The 22,442-nt window shown below is 41.9% G+C and overlaps 1 protein-coding gene across 1 annotated transcript in view; it reads left to right on the top strand.

The window, feature by feature from the left end:
• The window catches only part of BMP2K (BMP2 inducible kinase), a gene marked incomplete in the record, with an annotated part of 1,991,334 nt that overhangs the window by 1,228,794 nt on the left and 740,098 nt on the right, over window positions 1–22,442 (top strand). The window contains 1 exon segment of the mRNA XM_044061221.1: window positions 9,610–9,693. Within this exon segment, the coding sequence (XP_043917156.1) occupies window positions 9,610–9,693 (84 nt within the window).

Raw genomic sequence — 22,442 nt, 5'->3', positions numbered from 1 at the left:
TTTGTCTGTGGTATGTCAGCGTGGGACTTTGGGTATTCCCAAACAAAGGTCTGGGATGCCCCAAAGCAGAGCAGTTGTGCTTATAAGAGACATTTAACTTTAAAGATATGCATGACAAGACTCCCAAAATGTTGGCTGATTGAGAAGAACACTAAAGATCTCCCAGTGTGAAAACTAAGAAAGTATAAAACATAGTAGATAAGAGTTGTACATTTGGGATGCATTCAGTTATTGACTAGCAAATACTCTGTTTTAATGTCAGCAAAAAAAAAAAAAAATCTGCAAAAACAAACAAAAAAAAAATCAACTAAAAAAAGAGAAGTATGAGTTCTGGATGAAATGAATCTCGAGGCTGATCTGCTGGAAGCAAACCTATGTGCAGCATTGGTGCAAACGATGGCTTCCACTAAACTAGAAGAAAAAATAGACTAGATGCTTTCAGAAGTTGAAAAGGGGCTGTAAAACGTAGTAGTATTAAATCAATATGATGAACAGCTAAGTTGGAAAATGACAAATAGAAGTGAAAGAATAAATGAAAGAGACTGAAGCATCAAACGAATAAAGCTGTTGGACATGCTCCACTTAAAGAAATCCCAATCTCTCAGAGCCACATGCTCCTGGGATCTAAACCTTGCTATCACAATGAACAAAGCATGCTGGAGGGATAGGTTCCTGACCCAGAAACTCCCCATACTTTGGAATAGACTGCCCATACATATCAAGCAGAGTGCCTCATTGGCCATCTTCAGAAGAAACCTTGACGATTGGATGGGAGATAGGAAATTCCCCCTGGGGATCACGTCAGTTGCCCTGCTAGACAGATGTTCCAGGGAAGTAAATATTGTGGGAAGAAATATCCAGGGAATTGTTATGGCTAGGCTTGTATAGGCCCTAGGGCCGATAGCCTAGTACCAACCTATGAACCTGTGGATGTAGAGTTCTTGGTTTTGGCAAGAGCAAACATGATTTGATCAAGAATTATGTTGGGGTGGAGAAGACTGGCATATTGGAAAGCAAAACAAGGTGGATATGCATGTGGTTGGAGCTAAATGTGTACCATAACATATTGACTTGGGATTAGAGTATGCAATATTGTACAAGTTGTAAGCACCACTATGTATTACTTCTAAGTGCCTTAACATAGTTGAAGATATTGCTGTCTTTAGTGGAGGTAACAATCCTAAGTTCATATTCAGACTTGTATATTTTAATAATACACTTGATGTTCCTGGCAAGCTGTCTTGTAATTTTTTTTTTTTTTTGGTATTTGGAGCTTTGCTATATATAGTATGCAGTTTCTCTTTTTATTGTACAGTGTTTGCTAATGTAAGAGTCCCATCATAAGACTCTGCTCTTAAGTTTCTCACTGTATCTAGAGTGGATAGAGATGATCTTCTCATTACAGCTGTTTAGGTGCACTTAGAAGTCAGAAGTAAACATGCAGCTGTGGCAATGAATTTGGCAAGAGCACAGTTACTTAAGAACTATTGTAGGTCACCTGAGGACAGTAACATGTTTGCTTAGTATAAATCCTACAGAATGTGGGTTTTGTTAGAGAACTGCCACAGGTTTTAAAGGAGTAGAATGCATATTCATTGTGTTTAACTAGGAAGGTGGAGATGCAGGTAGGGTGCAGGTCTGGGTTATGTTGATAAGGACAAGGTCAGTGACATTAGAGTCTGTAGTGGGAAAGTTGACAGTTTGTTCAGTGGAGTTGGGATTCACAAAATTTATGAAACCTTGTCCATATTTATTATTAGGGATAGTGGTTTGCCATTTGATGGTTAATGTAAGATTAACAGCCTGTTACTAAAGCACAGGTAATTTCCTCTACAGTACACTAAAGGTGTACTTGTATATCGCCCTACATTCAGTGCTAACTGGACAGTACAATATAATACGATTGTGTGTGGGTGTGGCTATGTGTGTGTGTGTAATATATATATATATATATATATATATATATATATATATATATATATATATATATATATATCTGTATGGGTCTACTTTAAAAGGGAGAAATCCCACTTACTCGAATCACTTATGATTGAGACGAAAACATCAAAACCTTACATGCACGAAATTTCACATTAACGAAAACATCAACTGGGAAAGGAACCACTTGGCCACATGAGGGAGTTTGCCCTTTTCCCCACTATAGTGCGATCTCAGAGTTGATATATTTAGTTGGGGAGGGCGAAGCCTCCCAGTTTGGTGGGTTTGACATGCTTTGATTTGTGTATTTTGTCCTGGTGGCAAAGTGGTTCCTTTCCTGGTTGACGTTTTCGTTGATTTGAAGTTTTGTGTATGTAAGGTTTCAATGCTTTCTTCTTGATCATAAGAAATAGAGTAAGTGGGATTTTTCTTTTTTGAAGTAGACCCATATATATTTAATGGGTCTACTTCTAAATTTTGAACTTTTAAAACGTTGAATTTCTTACGTTCAAGACCATACGATCAATGTTTTGAAAGTTCAAACAGTTTAAATGGAGATCGCTGTACAGTGCAGAATGGTATATTAACCGTTTTCCTAGCTGTACTGCGATCTCAGAGTTGGTATATTTAATTAGCAGGGGTTATGGAGGGGGACATTAATTTTTTTTTTTATTTAAATTTCATACTTTCAAAACGTTGAATGTTAAGTTGTCAATCTCGCCTTCATTCTTGCTTGATGGGTTCGGAGACGATCCTCGGCTCCGACTCGGCACTTGCTAAGCTCGAGAGTCACTTTTACCAGCTCGAGGCAGCCCCATATCCCATGATGCAAGGCGGTAAGTCCCCAGATCTCGTTTGCCGCTTCGCTGATGAGGTCCTCCTTTTACCAGCTCCTGGTAAGTGATTGTTATATTACTACTTTTGCCCCTTTCTTCAGAAAAAACTTTAGATAATTAGTTTTAATACAGTTTTAGTCCTTTTCTGACAAGATTTTCCCTGACTCCTTAAAAATTTGTAGTCAGACTTTCTCCCATCCCATCCCCCCCTTGTTAGGGTGTGTGTGTCTGTTATTGATAGTTTTATATAATTTAATTTCTTGGACTAGTGTTGTGTGTGTGTGATTCATTATGTCTAAGGAAAGGGTCTCAGGCTTTAAGAAGTGTGACTCGTGCTGTCAGAAGATGTCTCTGACAGACGGTCACACTTCTTGCCTTTACTGCCTGGGGCCTCTTCACCTGCAGGACTCCTGTGCTATTTGTCACTCTTTCAGCCAGAGAGTCCTGCAGGAAAGAAGAAATAAATTAATTTTGAGGGGCCTTCTTAAGCCGGAGGGCTCCCCGGCTAAGTCGGCTCCATCTAAGACTTCAAAGTCTTCCAAGGCCCAGGCTTCTGTGTCCAAGCCTGTGGCCTCTGCTCCGACTCTTTCAGAGTCGAGATCGGCTCCGGCTGGAGCCGACTGTACTTTACATAAACCTTCGGCACCGATGGCTATCGGTGCCGATTCTGGTTCGACCACTTCGGTGTCGGCTCCGATCGGTTCCGACCACCATGTGGCTCAGGCATCGGTGTCGGCTCCGATCGGCTCCGACACCGTTACGGCTCCGGCTGGAGCCGATGCATCGAAGCTACCTGTCGGCGCCGATAAGTTGTCAGCTCCGACACTTTCTGTGGTTTCATCGGCTCCGATGGTTCCTTCGAGGAAGAGGTCTAGGTCCCCTTCCTTGGAGCCGATACTTTCGGCTCCGGCTTCGCCTCTCCTCTCGGAACGGAGCCATCGGAGCCGATCTTCAAGGTCTTCCAGGCTTTCTGACCATGATTTAGAGAGAGTGGTCAGTAGATTACTTAAGTCACAGGCACTGGCCCAAATGCTACATAGTCCGTCTCAGCAGACTACTATTGGTCCACACCCCATTGCAGTTCCTCCTTCGACTCTACCCCAGAGTTTGGAGTTGGAGTCTTTGGGAATGGTTACTGCTACGGCTGAGGGACAGATACCCCCTTCTGTTCCTTCAGCCTCTACTCTTATCTCCTCTTCGAGACCTTCCTTAGAGGGATTCGGTGGCCAGGCTTCCCTGGTCTCCTCCGAGGGGGTGAGTGGCATCGGACCCTTGTCCGAGCCCGCTCTTCCCCTTGGAGCCTCGGCCTTGGTGAGCTCGGCTCCGACATCTGCCTCGGAGCCTTCCCTTTCGGTGGGCCCTGGAGTTCCTAGTTCTTCGGAGCGGGTTTTCTCGGACCTGCCTGGGAGGGGAGCCTTCGAGGTGATGAAGAGTGTGCTGGCCACTGGTCTCAGCCAGCAGTCTGTTCCCTTAGCTCCTCCCTCTATAGTGCCTGTTGACATCTCTGCCACTTCTCTTGCTACAGGACCCAGAGATCCTCCGCCTCAGGTTTCCCCACTGGGAATATCCCCCTCTTCCGAGGATTCTCCTGATTTGTCGGGAGATCCTCCGCGGAAGAGGACTTGTAAGAGGAAACACGTAGACTCCCCCGAGTCTATCACTTCAGATACTGACTTAGATGAGTCAGAAGGATCCCCAAGATCCCCCTCTGAGGATGTCTCCTTCTCAGACATCCTAGAACTCCTTAGACAGAGGGGAAACTGGCCCACAATAATCCCTCTGAGGATGAGTCAGTATACCTGGAGGCATTTGGATCTCGGCCCTCCACCTCCTGGGTGTCTCTGCCTTTCGACCCCCTTATGCAGGTTATTGCCCGAAAGGCGTGGGCTGCTCCTGACTCTGTAGAGCCAGTCCCTAGGAGGCCTTCTAAATTTATTACTGCCCCGTCGGACAAGCAATTCCTCACAAAAGGTGTCCCCGCTGATGCCATGGTGGTGGCGGCTGCCACCAAGAAGGAACTTGCAGATCCTTCCGTACCTGTCCATCCTCCTAATAAGGACTCTAGGACCATGGATAGTTATGGTAAGCGGATGTTTTCTTCAGCGACCTTTGCTATGCGTTCGCTGAACTACCTATGTCACTTCACCAGACTCCAAAGGGATATCCTTAAGGAGCTAGGTGAAGTTGTGCAGGATCCTACAGCTGCAGGGGCTCAGGAAAAAATTGCTTCGCAGCTAGGAACCCTTAACTCCATTGCAAACTCCTCCATGCGGCTAATATCATATGCTGCTGATGGAGCGTGTAGGGCCGCAGGTACAGGTGTGGCTCTTAGACGCCAAGCCTGGATGCGGCTATGTAATTTTGCAGATCCCTTTAAGGCGTCCTTCACAAACTCTCCCTTTGATGGGTCAGCTTTGTTTGGCCCTCAAGTGAAGGAAACATTGACCAGGTGTGAGCAGGACGGCAAAACTCTTTCTGTCAGGAGTCCGTTTTCCACCCCTTCTAGACCTTACCCCAAAGGACAGAAGGGTGGGAAAATGTGGTTCCAAATCCCAAGGAGTCACGCCCGGATTCACGTGGTCAGTTTACCCCTAGAGGCAGAGGGGTAACAACAACAGACGCCGCTCTAGAGGCAGAGGGTCCACAAAACCAGGGAAACAGAGAGTCTCTCTCTGACAAGCCTTTTCAGCATCCCTGAGATGTTGCCCGGCTGTCCCTCCTTGGAGGCAGTCGGGGGAAGACTATCGCTGTACCCAGAAGCCTGGCGTTCCCTCACTCAAGACAGATGGGTACAGTCGATCATATCCGAGGGTTACATAATTCCTTTCGAGGAAAGTCCTTTCTATCCCTCAAATTCCCTTCCAGATGTACCACCCGGTCTAAGGGAAATTGCAGAGTTAGAAGTCTTAAAACTACTGCAAAAAAGAGCCATTCAGCCAGTTACAACAGACCATTCAGAGCCGGAATCTACTCAAGGTTCTTTTGGTCCCCAAAAGACGGAGACTGGAGACCAATATTGGATCTCAGCAGACTCAACAAGTCTGTGAGGAAGACAAGATTCCGAATGGTCACTCTTCAGTCAATTCTGCCCTTCTTACAGAAGGACAACTGGATGTGCTCAATAGATCTTCAGGATGCATACTATCACATAAAAATTCACAGACGCTCCAGGAGATTTCTCCGCTTTCGGCTGGGGTCCAGTCATTTCCAGTTCAGAGCCCTGCACTTTGGTCTCACTACAGCCCCCAGAGTGTTCACCAAATGCATGGCAGTGGTCACGGCTCACCTGAGATGTCAAGGATTCCAGGTGTTTCCGTATCTCGACGACTGGCTCCTTTCAGCCACCACCAGGCATCAGCTTGTTCAAGCCAGGGATTACACAATAAATCTTTGTTCTCATTTGGGCATCTCGATCAACTTCGAAAAGTCATCCTTATCACCCTGCCAGTCTATTACTTTCATAGGCGCAAACTTAAACACTGTTCGGATATCAGCTACCCTTACAGATCAAAGAGTTTCAGACATTCAAAGTCATGTCAGGATCATTCTAGCCAACAAGAAAGTACAGGCCAAAATGGTTCTAAAGGTATTAGGCCTCATGGCTGCGGCCATTACTCTTCTTCCCCTGGCTCGCTTCTACATGCGCCTTCTTCAGTGGATGTTGTTCACTCAGTGGTCTTACCAACAACTTCCAATGCGTCACCAAATTCTGGTGACACAGATTTGCAAAAATCATCTTGCTTGGTGGATCACATCTCCCCAGATTCACCAAGGCAGACACTTTGTACCCCATCCCCGGTAGCCACTGTCACCACGGATGCCTCCCTGATCGGGTGGGGGGGGCATTATCAGGGCAGGATGGTTCATGGGACGTGGCAACCGTTCGAGTACCACCTGCACATAAATGTCCTGGAGATGAGAGCAGTGCTTTTAACGTTGCAAGCCCTCAACGACTTTCTTCCCGTAGGGACAATTGCAGTCCACACAGACAACATGTCTGTAGTTTGGTATATCAACAAACAGGGCGGAACCAAGTCCTACCCCTTGTGTCGAGAAGCGCTCAGACTTTGGCAATGGGTGATCTCCTCTCATCGGTTTCTGGTAGCAACGCACATCCCTGGGAAAACCAACATTTTAGCGGACAGATTGAGCAGAGCTATTCTCATGCCTCACGAGTGGTCTCTCAAGCAATCTATAGTGGAAGAGATTTTTCTGGAATGGGGTCGCCCGTGTTGCGATCTTTTTGCTACTCCCCAAAACAGCAAATGCCCAGACTTCTTCTCTCTCTCTTCCCTCTACCAGGCCATCCCCCCAGAGACGCTCTGACCCAGGATTGGCCCCAGGGACTTCTTTATGCTTTTCCTCCATTTCCTCTGATCCCTCAAGTTATCCAGAAAGCAACCATTTTGAGAGCCAAAATGATTCTCATTGCTCCTTATTGGCCTCGACAAATTTGTTTCCCGTTCCTCCATCGTCACCTTTTGGTGCAGCCGTGGCATCTGGACCCAGTGCCAGATCTTCTGATTCACCAATCCGGTCAGCTGCACCGGTCTATACCTTCTCTCAACCTTACAGCATGGTTGCTCCACTTCCTTCCTTAGCCAGGCTTCCTTTGATCTCTAACCCCGTTAGAGACATTCTAGTAGCTTCCTTAAAATCCTCTACCAGGAGGATTTATACAAGCAAATGGAAACGATTCTCTTATTGGGCTAAAGCCAAAAATATTGATCCCTTCACTGCTCCAGTTCAGGCAGTTTTGGATTTCTTAGCGGAGATTTTTCATGCAGGATCCTCTTCTTCCACAGTTAGAGTTCAATTGGCTGCTATCTCGAACTTTCATGTCGGGTTCGCAGATCACAATATTATGTCCCACAGGCTTTGTAGAGCCTTCTTAAAAGGAATTTTCCTCCTGAAACCTCCAGTCAGGAGTCCTCCCCCTCAGTGGGATCTAAATTTAGTGCTGACATCCTTGATTCTTCCCCCCTTCGAGCCAGCTGTTTCTTGCTCCCTGAAATTTCTTTCATGGAAAACCTTATTCCTAGTAGCTATTACATCTGCCAGGAGGGTGTCTGAACTTCATGCTCTATCGGTTCGACCCCCCTATTTGGTCTTTCACAAAGACAGAGTATCATTGAGAACTAATCCGACCTTTTTGCCTAAAGTCGCCTCAAAGACTAATTTGAATCAATCCATTGATCTCCCTGTATTTTTTCCAAACTATTCAAACAGATCAGAACAAAAACTACATTATCTTGATGTCCATCGCCAACTCAGATATTATTTGGACAGAACTAAACAATTTAGGAAATCCGATCAACTCTTTGTTTCCTATGCTGATAACAAGAAAGGCCTTCCTGTCTCTAAAGTTACCTTATCTAGATGGCTTTCTTCTGTCATCTCTGAAATTTATCAGCTCAGGGAAAACAGCTGTGCTCAAAACCTAAAGCACATTCAACTAGAAGCTTAGCTACTTCTACAGCCTTTCAAGCTAGACTTCCTTTAGACACTATTTGTGCAGCGCCACTTGGGCCACTCCTCATACCTTTGTTTCCCATTACAAATTGGACTTGGCCTCCAGGGACAGAGCCAGTTTTGGCTCTACAGTCCTCAAGAGTCTGTTCCATTGAGCCACCCAGGATAGAGGTGCTAGGACGCGGTCCCATCAAGCAAGAATGAAGGCGAGATTGACAACTTAACATTAAGAAGTTATGTACCTACCATAACGTTCCATGTTAGTTGTCTTCTCTCGCCTTCTTTCTTGCGACCCTCCCTCCTTCCCCCAGGCCTGGACAGACCTTTTTCTACAAGGTATAATTATGCTGAAAGACCATACAGAGCTGGTCTTTCTTCCATCCTGCAGGTTTTTCTTCTGCTTTCTTCCTTTGGGAAGTGTTTATGCTTGGTGCTATTGCCCTTTTGTCATCAAACGAGATCTGGGTACGGTGTTACCGCCTTGCATCATGGGATATGGGGCTGCCTCGAGCTGGTAAAAGTGACTCTTGAGCTTAGCAAGTGCCGAGTCGGCTCCGAACCCATCAAGCAAGAAAGAAGGCGAGAGAAGACAACTAACATGGAACGTTATGGTAGATACATAACTTCTTATTTTATGGTCGTCACCATAAGAAATTAGACGTTTTGAAAGTTTGAAATGTAGAAGTAGACCCACATATATAATATATATGCCATTTTAATTTAAATCACTTACATTTATTCAGCAGAACTGTGCATAATGAAGAATTATATTAATTGTCTATGTGAATTTATATGTTATAAGCATGAAGCTGCTATTTGAAACCAATGCAATCATACTGTAATTGTTCATGTTGTTATGAAGGGTAAGAAGTTAATGTTCTAAAAGCTAAGAGATTGTATGTAAATATTGTAATCATGCAGAAATGTGTTTAATATTTGCTGTTTCTGGCATGCTGACATATTGTGGCTGAATAGGGTTTATGGACCAGTTGACATAGCTGGTTAAGAAATGTAGAACAAAATAAAATTTGTCAAGCTGTATAAATGACAAGAATAAGTTTTTAGCAAGCACAGTAAGATCAGACTTGAAAATGTGAGATAGGAATGTGCCAACGATTGTAAGAATGTATGTCATGATTAGCTTCTTTACCATAAATTATTTAAATGAAGCCCTGATGATTATGGCTTGTGGGATCTGTATGATTTGCAAGATGCTTTGGAAATTCAGCAGCTTGAAGTAGCTGTGTACATCTTTTAAGTGTTACTTTGTCCACAGGGTAGTGCAGTAGCTGAATTTGTAATTTGAATGTCCCCTGCTCTCTCTTCCCTAAAATCGTTAACAGTGTGCTTATTTTCTTTACAGTATCAGCAGCAGATGATGCAGCAAGGACTCCTTGTACATTCACTATACCAGCAGCAGCAGCAGCAAGCTACATATCCAGCTGTGGTGAGTTTAACTGTAATCTGTGCATGATCTCTAGTAAGATTCAGCTGTGTCAGTAGCTTTCCTCGATAACCATCATCCTTTCTTCTCGCAGTTTTGTGTCTCTTGTTATTTAGGAGAAGCACTAAAGCTAGCATTGTTGTACATTCATACTTGGTATGTCCCAGTTCAAGGACTTTTTAGCAGGTGATACCAGTGGGCTTTTCATTTCCTGGCTTAAGAAATTAAATTTAATTTAGTTTAACTTAACTAGGCAGTTCACTATAATTCTTTGAATAACAGGCCGTTAATTGAAGACGCATTAAAAATGTTAGTTTTTGTTTACTCTTTATTAAAATATTACATTTCCAGCCGCTGGCTTACATTGAAAAGTGTACCTTTTAAACATTTTTTTTCTGGAGTGGTTATGAAATACCTCAGAACTTTTAAATTCTTAGTTTCTTTGGACTGTCCCCTAAGTGATGTACGTTTTGGAAGCATTTACTTCTGTTCTTTTCTGACCCATATTTTATAAATCCTTTAGAAGACTTCCTTCACATAATCTGCTCATTTGCTCCTTCCAGTTGGGAGAACCAAGTATACCTGGATTGGGCGACAGCCCTGGAACCTGAAATGGACGGCTGGGGGGTATCAAACCTTTCCTGGGTGGAGTATAGTGTTAATGGACCATAATTGCTTAGGGTTGTGGTTGGTAGAGTTTAGAGTGGATTTATAGTAGAATGATTTCTCTAATTTTGTTTGCTTTTTGGCTTTATTGTGCAGTTCAAGGAATGATTGCCTATCTGAGTTATATTTTTGTTAGTCGCCAGTGCTCCCAGGCCTTATCTCTGGATTTCATTAGGGTTCTGGTGGTCTTTTGTAACCATGGGGCACGCCTGGATCTGACTTTGGCATTTCTTACAGGAGCATGGGTGTTTAGGATGGAGAGGAAGGTACTGTTGAAGAAGTGGACAGCCTCATCTAGGTTGAGGTATTTTAGTGGTGACCAGTTCATTTTTTGCAGGGAGGAGATGAAGGAGTTGGGGTTGAAGTTGGACTTGTTCGTATTTGCCTGTGGATAACAGGCTTGAGACTGTGTGGTGCAGAATTAGGAAAGTGAGCGAAGGGAGTGGTCACTAAAACTGTCAGGTAAGCAGCCTGCTAGGTAAAAATGAGGGGCTTTATTGACTAGGATCCAGTCAAGTAAGGTATGATTGTTAGGGTTTTTGTTTATTGGGGTAGGGGATTGGATGAGTTGAGTGAACCCATGGAGATTAAGGTGAATGGTTGGGAGATTGTTATTACAGGATAGCCAGATGAAGTTAAAGTCGCAGAGAATGATGGTTTCCTGGGGTAGAGATGGAGTAGCCCCGCTCAAGAAATTTTCTAGGGGTGTAATATTTTGCCCTGGTGGGAAATAGCATCCTGTGATATTGATTGTTTTGTGTGGGATTGGCATAAAGGATTTATTCATTGTTGTGGTGAGGGGCAGATGTGTTCAGGAGTTGAACATTGAGGTGGTGTTTAAATATCATTGCTACACCACCTCCTTTTTTGGACAATTTGTCTTTGCGAAGGATGTTGTATTCAGGTGGAAGTATTTCCTCACTTTTGATGTGAGGTTTGAGCCAGGTTTCAGTTAGGAAGAGAATATCTGGAGAATATATGCTTGTGCTGGCATGTAGTTCTTGGATTTTATTGCATATGCTTCTGATGTTTAGGGACATTATAAGTAGGTCTGTTGTTTTTTCTTGGCTAGGAGTTGAGTTGTGGTTGGGTTGCTTGGACTAGAGTTTGTGGTTGGGTTGGATTTGGGAGGGCCAGGGTTTGGATGGATGTCTCCAGCGAGGGCTAGTTTAGACGTGTCCAACCTGCGGCCCTCTAACTCCAACATCGATGTACGCATGCCCCAAAACACTTTTTTGTTGGGTTTTTCACGCCCGTGACCTGTAACTCTAACATCGGTGTGCAGATGCGCCAAAGCATCCTTCTAGTTTTGATTTTTTTTGCGCCAAAGAAGGGTCTGTGTGTTCGTGCCATTATTTCTTGCCAAAGAATCAGTCTGTGTGTGTTCTTGCTGAAGAGGGACTCGTGTATGGATTTGCTGCCATTGCCTTTGAAAGAAGCACATAACCTGTGTTAATAGGTAAGTATGGAGTGAGTGCATATATGAAAGCAGAATGTGTGTGAAAGTAGAAGAGTGTGTGTGTGTGTGTGTGTGTGTGTGTGTGTGTGTGTGTGTGTGTGTGTGTGTGTGTGTGTGTGTGTGTGTGTGTGTGTGTGCATGACAGAGAGAGACACTTGCACAAAGAGACTAACGATGATCAGTCTACCTACTGAACACACAAGTTAGCTCACAAATGCATCCTACATTAAAAGTGCACTTTCATTAAATTGCAGCTTTCTTGACAGGGGGAGAGTGTTGTATTGAATATGAAATCATACCTCTCAACTGTATGGATTTTGAAGAATGTCTGGATTTTTGCCTCATCTTCCAATTTGTGTCTTTTGCTTAGGAAATAAAAGTAGTCATCCAAGGTAATGCAGTTCCAGGGAGTAAGAGTGAGACAGCAGCCTAGGGTTAGTGGGTCAGTAGTGGATTGACTAATGTGGGACTGTAGCATATAAAGTTTATTGTTTTTTTTTTTTGACAAACAAAAATGCACCCAGCCAGCACTGTTTTATCATTGAGGGGTTCTAAGTAGTGGTAGATTGGACAACAGCAAGCATATCTTTGGTGGATCATCAATACTGGCAAATCAGGTGGGCACAATGTCATTTTTTAAATGTTGGGGGTTTTGGTGTGTGTGTGTGTGTGTGTGTGTGTGTGTGTGTGTGTGTGTGTGTGTGTGTGTGTGTGTGTGTGTGTGTGTGTTTCTGTTGAGAGTGCTGCAACAGTAGATGAATATTAGAGAGAGACTTGCAGACTGTGGAGAATATGTTTCTTTGTTTCAAAACCTGATACTTGGATACTAGGCATGCCAAAAGTAGATTTTTTAAGACTTGGCTTCTTGCCACTTACAGTGGATTGATATTTACATTTAATGGACAATGTTAGCAGTATGAATGTGGTCCTGTAGGGATCTGGAGGATGCCAAGTCCTACCACTGCCAATGCCTTCTAAAGTGACCTGGAAATGGATATTGGGATGTTACTGAAAAAATGCAGCAAGTGGGTTTTGAAATATAGTTTAATTAAACAAAGTGCACTTGCAATTTACAGGCTATAATTTAATTTATTTCAGGTAGTCCAGATCCTGGTAGATTGTATACCATTAGACTTAATTAGGAAGAGCTTTCATTCTGGGGAAATAAGCAGCCCTAGTTTCAGTGAAAGCTCTGTGGTTGTTTGCAGGTAGGAAGTTGCAGGATGTGGATGCAATGTGTTTTATTATTTTTAATGCATTTGTCATTTCAAAGCATGGTTTTCTTTGTCGCAAAAGAAGGCAGGACTGAATGAGCCATATAATGCTTAACTGACAATGATAGGATAAAAACGTTATATGTGATGTATAATGTTTGCAGCTACAGCTGTTTCAATGGTGTCTGTGATGCATAACTATTTTTGGGCCTGTGTCACACACTTATTTTTCGCTTGGTCCAGATTTCTTGCTCTAAGGTTGAGAGGTATGGTTCCATGCTAAATTAGAAGGTTGTATTTACCTTGGAAGACTTTTTTAGCATAATTATGAGAAACAGAGCTTTTTTAATATCTCTGCTTATTTCCAGTATTAACTGCCATGTAACCTTGCAAATAACTTTCTTATTAAGCTACTTCTTTTGGAATTGACAGGTATGCTTCATTGGTTCGGACATAAGCATAGAGTGCTAATGTGACTTTGATTTCTTGCAGCAGTCTGTGGTTTACTTATCACAATAACCTTTCTGTGTTTCTGGGTGTGGGATTAATTTAACAGTTTTAAAGATGTTTTCCAAAAATAAATAAATACATAATAAATAAAAAAAATAATCCTCTCTGCACTTTGAGCTATTGACAAAGTCTGGGAATTTTTTTTTCAAAAGCAGAGGTCAGCATTACAGCTCAGTAAACTGTCAGTCTGTGAATAACGTCTGCACAAATTAAAATGTCTGAATGTCAAATGATTTTACATTGGACGGAAGTTATATGTTTACTCCAGTATGTAGTATAATCTTACAGAGTTTATGGATTTCTTATTGATTTACTTTTTGCTGAGCAGTTGTTTGTTGATTTATTGATGGTCCTTTTGGTGGTGGGAAATTGCTTGGATGAATCCATCTTTTTTTCAGATATTTTGACTTCCAGACAATTTCATTCATTGAGTCTGTGCCATGTGATTACTGAGGTTGCCTATTTTACTAGTAGGGGCTCCTTTTGTATGTGTAAGAGAGAGAGACTTAATATGTATACTGAATATATTTTTGCAAATGGAATTCTTAGTTAAATAGGCCCCTCTTCTTGGGCAAGTAGACTTGAGTAACCAATATTAGATCTTAACCATCCAGATAGGAAAGTTTAGTATGTGGATTTTCCATCCGGTTTGATGAAGGCTATGCTACTTACTCAAGGAGTACATTTATGGCTATCCATCCAGTTGTCGTATTGCTGAACTACTTTGTTTGATAATGAGAGGAGCTTTTTACAGAAGTTGAAGGATTTTGTGTCAAGAACCTGTCCATACAAAGTGGCTTGTTTATGTTGCAGTGAAGACTGTGATCTTTGTAGTGAGCGTTTTAAATATAACCAGTATTTCTGAGGTGGAGAAAGTCCATTAAGGCAGGATCTATCTTAGCGTGGAAAGCAAGCCAGTGATGAAATTTATAGGGGCCAGTGAGAGACAGAGGAAAGCAAGAAGCTTTTTAGTCTGGATAACTAAGTGAACGCAGTCCTTTGACCTTTTTTATCAGAAATGGTTGTAGTCTTTCTTTTGACATGGTATTTTGTGGAGGCACATGTCAAAAGGGGCGTTGCACTCAATAATTGCTCTTGTAAAGGAAGAATACAGGGATGTTATGACCTCCTTGTCCCTGGCTGATACCCTTACTAATGAGGTGGGCCATGTAAAAAGCTTTCCGTACAATGGAGACAACATGGTGGTCAAAAGTCAGGTTTCTATCAACCTGGGTGCCCAAGCACCTCACGACTGATTGTGTCCTTACAACATTGTTATTAATGTGATAATTTGTGGGGACATTACTCTCCTCAAAGGGGATGATGATGCATTTTTTGGCATATAGCTTGAGGCTATGTTTCTGGCACCAGTCATTTGTTTGGGTGAGACCCTCTTGTAGCTTATTCAGAATTGTTTTATTAAGTCAGTAATGTGAATTCTTTACTTTATTGCCAATTTGTTGGCTTATTTTTATGGATTATAGTACTGTAGGACTGCTAATATTGACATTTTATATAGTTGGACTGCTGGAGTGGATTTCCCAGTGAGAAATGCTAGTGCTGTAGTGAATATCTGTTTATTTGTAAAAAAAAAAAAAAAATATATATATATATATATATATATATATTAACTAAGATGTTAGAGTTAACTGTTAGATTAGAGAATTAGAATGAGAATTAGAATTTTAAAGCAAATATTAGGCATTTATTACATTTATTCATTGTTCGAATGCACCTACAGTACAGCCAGATCAACTTTGGTCTCCTGCGGCATTGAAAGAGTTAACTATATGATATATTTTATATGCGGCCCCAAGACAATTTCTGTTCGTTCAATGCGGCCCCAGCAAGCCAAAAGGTTAGACACCAGGTGTTTAGGATATGTTTTATATAGATAGTAAATTGCTTATGGTATCTTAGGGATATTTTATTTTTGAGTGTGTTAGGTGTTTGGTAATGAAGTGTGTGTATTGCGAGGATGTTTTTGGTAGCAGGGGTTGTGTAGTTATAGTGTAAATGTTTGAGGGAGGGTGTTGAGAGAGTACAGTGGAAGTTGTTGGGGCATGTGACTGTGGAGCCTTGGTAGGATGTAATGTGAGCAAGAACTATGCAGGTTAGGATTGGTTATATTAGGTAGTAGTATGATTTTGTTGGATGTAGGGGGAGGGGGTGACTAGTGGTGTAGCCTAATTGGTGGTAATTAGGGGTGGGGTTAAGGCTAAGAATAAATGTAGAGGTACTGGGGGTGGGTGAGAATAGGGGGCAGGGAGGGGAGCGAAGTGAACGTAACGAACGGAGCGGGCTAGAACCCCCCCCCCCCCAGGCTAAAGATTGCAGGGTAAATGTCTAAATAGCCAAATTGTTTTTCTGTACTAGATTCTAATAACTCCTAACAATCTATAGACCTGATTTCAGCTGTGTCCTTTATGGGTAGATACCTAGTTTGAAGCAGACAAAAAGTGGCAGTTTAAGTACCTTTTTGCCTCTATTTTACAAGTGGGCAATTCCAATGTATCTACTGTGTTACCTTTTTTTTTTACCTAGAGCTTTACCTAGAGCTTTATCTTCTTTTACTGATAACTAAAAAGAAAAAGTTTAACTGGGGAATGTATTTACAGCTGATGGGGGTGGGGAGCAGCTGCTGTCCCTAGCCATGGGTAGAGCCAGTTATTTCTGATTTAGACCAGGTACTTTCTACAGCAGCAGGCTAAGAGGGAAACGTAGCCAGGCACCTACAGTAACTTATTTTCTTTTTAAAGCCCTTGAGTCCTTTTAGCTGGTTTCTTCACTGCAGATGTGGTCAGTGGCCAAGGATTCAGCAAGTGGGGGACTGAGAGAAAATCCGTTCGCAGGGACAGTGGTCAATAAATGAAAAGATGGAGACAAAAAGAATTATTACGTTAAGGTCTCTGAAAGGGGAATGAGAGAGAAGTGCTGTAAAAAGTAACTGAAATAATACATTTGTGTAAATTATTACTTTTTATTCAGTTTTTTGCAGTTATTATACTGTCATCTGCATATGTTAATAGAACTGGAATTCTTAACACTTAAGGCATTATATACCCCACCTCCTTCATTTTGTAATTTATTTCACATATATTCATAACAAATGCAAAGTGTATAACTGATTGGACATCCCTGTCATACATCAATCTTCATATGTACCTTTTGGCTTAACCAGCTGTTTATAAGTATTTTTTACTTTATTATTACTATATGCTGACATACATAACTAAATAGAATAAACTGTAGCAGAAATGAGGTGGCTAAAAGCAAAATAATTTAATGGTTACCACTTTCACATCAATCACAATGCTTCATCAGACCAAGATAACATTCTGCATCACTTCCTACATATAGGCATATGAAACCATCAATTATATAAAACTAATTTGTTAATTAAAAATTAAAGTACTAGTACAAGCATAAAACCATAAACAATATCTAAACTACCAACTAAATAAATATTCATATACATGACTACCAACTTTATCTAAGAAACCTAGCTTTCAAATAAGGCTTAATAGAGGCACTATCATTGAGCCCCGGTGAACGGATCTGCCTGTAATTCTAAAATCCATTTTAATTCCCTTTCAGTTACATTTTTTTAAGTCCCCTAACATAGGGCTTCAATATATACATTCTATGACACTCAAATTAAAATCATGCACCGTAGTAAATAGAGCTGAATGCTTGGCTAGAGCATTTCTCTCAACATCATTATTACGTATTGCTGCTACATGTTCCCTTATACGATGTTCTTCATGTTTCACTGTTGCAGTCATTACATTTGGATTATCTGCTTGCAGTAGCCCTCAGTCGGCCTGATTAACAAAGTCTTGGGCCCTAAGTCGGTTGCTGTCTCCTCTTCCATGATGTCAGGTCATCAGGGGTAAAAAACATGCAGCCGACGTCATTATATCAGTCTTTCTTGCTGTGCGGTGCCCGAAGCAGAAGCAGTTCGCAAGTGCCGGTTGGCCGACTCCTGAAATTATTGTTTTCGCGTTTCAGAACCGAAGTCTTCAACTAAAAGCTAAGTACCCTGTTGGGGAAACTTTTTCTTGCTCTAAACCGATGTCAGTAAAAGTAAATAATTTCATTTCTTGTGGAAAGCAAATACCTCATAAAGATTTTCATTCGTACTCTATTCCTTGCCTAGGCCCTGACCACGACATACCTCGCTGTCAGTTTTGTGCCTTATTTAAACCACGAACTGTCCGTCATCGGTATATTTGCACTTCTAAATTTTTTGGTGCTCGGTTCAGTTATCCTGACATGTCTTCGGTAAACCATCTGACTACCGACATTCCAAAAAAACGCAAAGATAAAGACAGAGACAGGCCCCCCAGTTTGCCGGTACTCAGTGAGGCGCTTTTGCAGCCCCTGATACCCACTACTTCAGATTCGCAGGCCTCTACTGAGTCCCATTCAGAGTCCGGTATGCCACGAGATGCTTCAACTCTGGAACCTGCGGATGTCTCTACCTTGGATGGATCTGGAGCCGCTGCGCAGGCACCGTTTTCTGAGGGTGTATTTAGGTCTACTGACTTGCATATTAAACCGACGCCATCTTCTTCTTCAATGACTAAGACTCGAGCCATGCCTAGAAAACTGATTCCCAGACTGCATGGTCAGGCCTCTATGCCTAAAAAACAAATGATAAGAATGACTGAAGACCTTATTACTTTAATCAGGGGGAAGCCAACCTTCCCCCTCTAAGAGACCTAGGACTGAGTTTGCTTATGATACTTCTGACCAGGATTCTGAAATTTCTGTTTCCTCTGATGACCATGATTTACCCTTATCTACCTATGAGGATTCTGATGCTGAGGACTCTGCCCCCCCCCCCCCCCCGAGGATTTCTCTGTTGGTGAAACCTTGCATATTCTCAGGGAGCTTTTCCATTGGGAAAGTCAGGATTTCTTTTATTTTAAAAAGAGGCTTGGGGATTACTTACTCCTGCCCCAGCACAAGCCTTCAGCTATGCCTCCTGTACTGGACATTGTTGATGATGCCTTTTCGGAATCTAGCATGGCCCCTGACTCTTTACCTCCTGCTTCCAGAAAACCTGATAGATATTATGGGGTTCCTGACTCTTACAAGTTCCTTTTCAAAAATCCTACTGCGGATCCTGAAACCGTTTCACAGGGACCCAAGGGCATTAAAGCTACTACTGCCAAAAATCCTTCCCCCTCTGATAGAGATGCCAGGGCGCTGGATAGATGGGGTAAGAAGGTATACACTTCTGCAACTCTGGCCATTAGGGCCTTGAATTGCCAGTTTCATGTGTTAAAGTGTCAGCAGCATATTATTGGATTGCTTAAACAGAAAATGATGTTGATTCCTGATTATGCTGAAAATAAGGATTTACAGGATTTTATGCATTCTGCTGAACAAGTTGGTAAACATACATTGCAGTGTAGTTTTGAGTCACTAGAGGCATCTTGCAGGGCTGCGGTAACTGGTTCTGTACTTAGGAGGCATGCTTGACTTAAGGAGCAGTCCTTGCAGATCATGTTAAAGTGAAATTACTGGATGCTCCCTTAAGTCAGGATTGCATGTTTGGCAACAAGGCTGAAAAGGTTCTTAAAAAGATGGAGGAAAAAGCTAAATCTATGCAAACTGTTAAAGATTTTTTACAAGTACAACTTCCAAGATTTAGTAGGCATTGACCTAAGAATTGGTCCTTTCCTGCCTCTTCCAGACCTTCTCAGTCCAAACCCAGATCCAGCAGAGCACCCAGGCTTCAGTCCCAGGGGACGCACAGGACTAAGCAGTGGGGGGCCTCCACTTCCAAATTTGGGAGTAATAATACTTCCCTCATGGTAAACTGTCTCATTGACTTCTTTTTAAAACTTCCAAGCACTTCTCAACTGACTGCCACTTTGAGGGGGGGGGGGGTTGCACTTCATGCAAAGAACTGGGGACTCATTACCCAGGACAAATGGGTTTTAAATATAGTGTTTCAAGAATACAGATTTCACTTCCACATGTTACCAACTCCAAGCGGTTGGCCGGATCTACCTCCAAATCACTGAGCAGAGGCCCAAAAGCAAGTACTCTCTCTTAAGCATAGGGGCTATTCAGTTGGTACCAGAAGAGAAAAAAGGATACTGTTTCTACTGAAGAATTTTCCTGGTACCCAGAAAAGACAATTCATGGCGCCCTATCCTGGACCTGCCTACTCTAAACAACTTTTTGGTGATTCCAAAATTCAAGATGCTGACTCTTCACCAGTTGCTTCCTATGCTAAGCAAAGATGACTGGTTGGCAACACTAAATTTAAAGGAAGCATACCTGCACATCCCACTCAGGGAATCTTGCAGAAGATACCTAAGCTTCAAAGCAGGCTACATGCACTATCAGTTCTCTGCACTGCCCTTTGGCTTATCTACTGCTCTCAGGGTATTCACAAAGTGCCCAGCTCCAGTCATTTCATTTTGCAGGCAAAGAAATATTCAAATATACCAATACCTGTACGATTGTCTAATTCAGGCAGAAATCTAGGAAATACTTTTGAATCATCTGGCTTTTGAACAGAGGGTGCTAACTTGTCTGGGGTACACCATAAACGAAAAGAAATCACACCTGTTACCCGGTCAACAAATTATATTCCTGGGAGCAATACAACTTCCCAGATGGCTTTCTTCATGCCCGAGAAAGAAATTCACTTGACAACCTACTTTAAACAAGTGGCCACAAAAACTCTGCTATCTGCAAGGCAAATACCACAAGCCTTGGGGTTCATGGCCTCCTGCATTCTTCTAATTCTATATGCAAGACTGCATATGAGGAAACTACAATGGTATCTAGAATGCCTATGGGTCAACATTCTCAGGATCTAAAAGCAATGATTCCTATCATTCCTTGTCTACACCTACAGTTCCTTTGATGGGCAGAGGCCTGCCACCAAAACAAGGGGCTACCATTCGCACTACCCCTGCCACCCAAGCCCTAACAACAGAGGGGGGCACACCTGGCAGGGAAGTGCATTAAGAGCAAATGGAATCCTATTCAAATGCACCTTCACATCAATCAAAAAAAAATGTTAGATGTACAGAATGCTCTGACAGCCTTCAAGGGCCACATTCTACCCCCTCTGCAGACTAGCCATGGCATTGTGGAACACAGCCTTGAGCTACCAAGTACATCTACAAGCTCAATTTCTGCCAGGAAAACTAAATACACTGGCAGACGGACTAAGCAGAAACCTCATGGACCCACACGAGTGGAAACTGGACCCAAGGATTTTCAACATGTTGACAATCAAATGGTGGAGCCCATTTATAGACCTGTTTACCTCCCCCCAGAACTATCAATTGGAAAAATTCTGCACAATGACTCTCCACAGACAAGCTTAGAAAGTGGATGCTCTGTTCTTCAGCTGGGAAAAAACTGTCAGTTTATGCCTTTCCTCCTCTGCCTCTGCTCTCCAAAGTGCTACTAAAGATCAAACGAGACAAACCAAGGATGACTTTGACTGCACCAGCCTGGCCACGCCAACACTGGTACCCCCTCCTGCACAGTGTGTCACTGTTGGCCTCATGGCACCTGCCTCAGACTCCTACCCTGCTGTCTCAGCAGGAAAACCAGATTCTGCACCCTCCGCTTCAAACACTGAACCTAGCAGCCTGGCTCATTACCTAAGCTCTCCTTTACCATCCCTCAGTAAACCAGTGATGGATGTCATTTTAGAGGCAAGGAGGCCTAGTACTAGAAAATCTTAAGCTGAAAAATGGAAAAGATTCTGTGCTTGGAACCAGTCTTAATGGATGAGCACAGCAGTGCCCAATTTACCTCCGATTTTACAATACTTAATATAATTTTAGAATTACAGGCAGATCGTTCACCAAGACTCAATGATAGAGCCTCTATCAAGCCTTATTTGAAAGCTAGGTTTCTTAGATAAAGTTGGTAGTCATGTATATGAATGTTTATTTAGTTGCTGCTTTAGATATTGTTTATGGTTTTATGCTTGTACTAGTATTTTAAGTTTTTAAGTAACTAATTAGTTTTATATAATTGAGTAATTGTTTTTCATATGCCTATATATAGGAAGTGATATAGAATGTTATCTTGGTCTGATGAAGCATCGTGATTGATGTGAAAGTGCTAACCATTAAATTATTTTGCTTTTAGCTGCCTCGTTTCTGCTGCATTTTATTCTGTTTGTTATTTTTTGTGTAGCTGACGTATCCGCAGTGGCATCGCTATTTTTTTGTTTGACATACATAATTTCCTAACTTTCTCATTTATATTATATTCCTTCATTCTTACCCATAAGATTTCATGTCCAGTTGTGCCAAATGCCTTATTAAGATCTTCTGTCATGCCTTTCACTTATTTTCTGTTCATAATATCATTTATAATTTCTCTATCATTAATAATTTTTGACAACCCTTCCCCTTTATGCTGTAATATTTTCCATTTTACTTTCATAAAGATCTTGTAATCATTATTATTCAATATTATCAGTCTCCAGTTTTTTTTAATTCTGTTGTGTCTTCCTTTTTGCATATGAATTTAAGCATTCCACTACATACTTCTTTATACACAAAAACCTTCATTTAACCATTCATTCAAAATCTTTAAAAATATACATTTTTTTGCCATTCCTTTAATTTTTTATATATTCCATACCCTATTGCATGTGGGCCTGCAGCTGAATCTATATGTACTTGGCCCAATACTTTATCTGGCTCATTTAAAGAAATCTCCTTTTCCAATTCTTTATTCTCTATTCCTGTTAACTCTTTACTTTCTATATTTGTTCACTACCTTCTTTTATATTCAAACATTTCTTGCACGTATTTTACTGCACTATTCATATTTTCTTGAGTTATTTCTATTTTTCCTTTTACGTTTTTTATTTTTCTCATTACACTGCCCTCTTTCTTTACTAA

The sequence above is a fragment of the Protopterus annectens genome, chromosome 2.part0, assembly GCF_019279795.1.
Source record: "Protopterus annectens isolate FY-2018-M chromosome 2.part0, PAN1.0, whole genome shotgun sequence".
NCBI lineage: Eukaryota > Metazoa > Chordata > Ceratodontiformes > Protopteridae > Protopterus > Protopterus annectens.
Note: the sequence above shows the minus strand (reverse complement) of the source record. Positions and strands in the feature narration are given on the sequence as shown.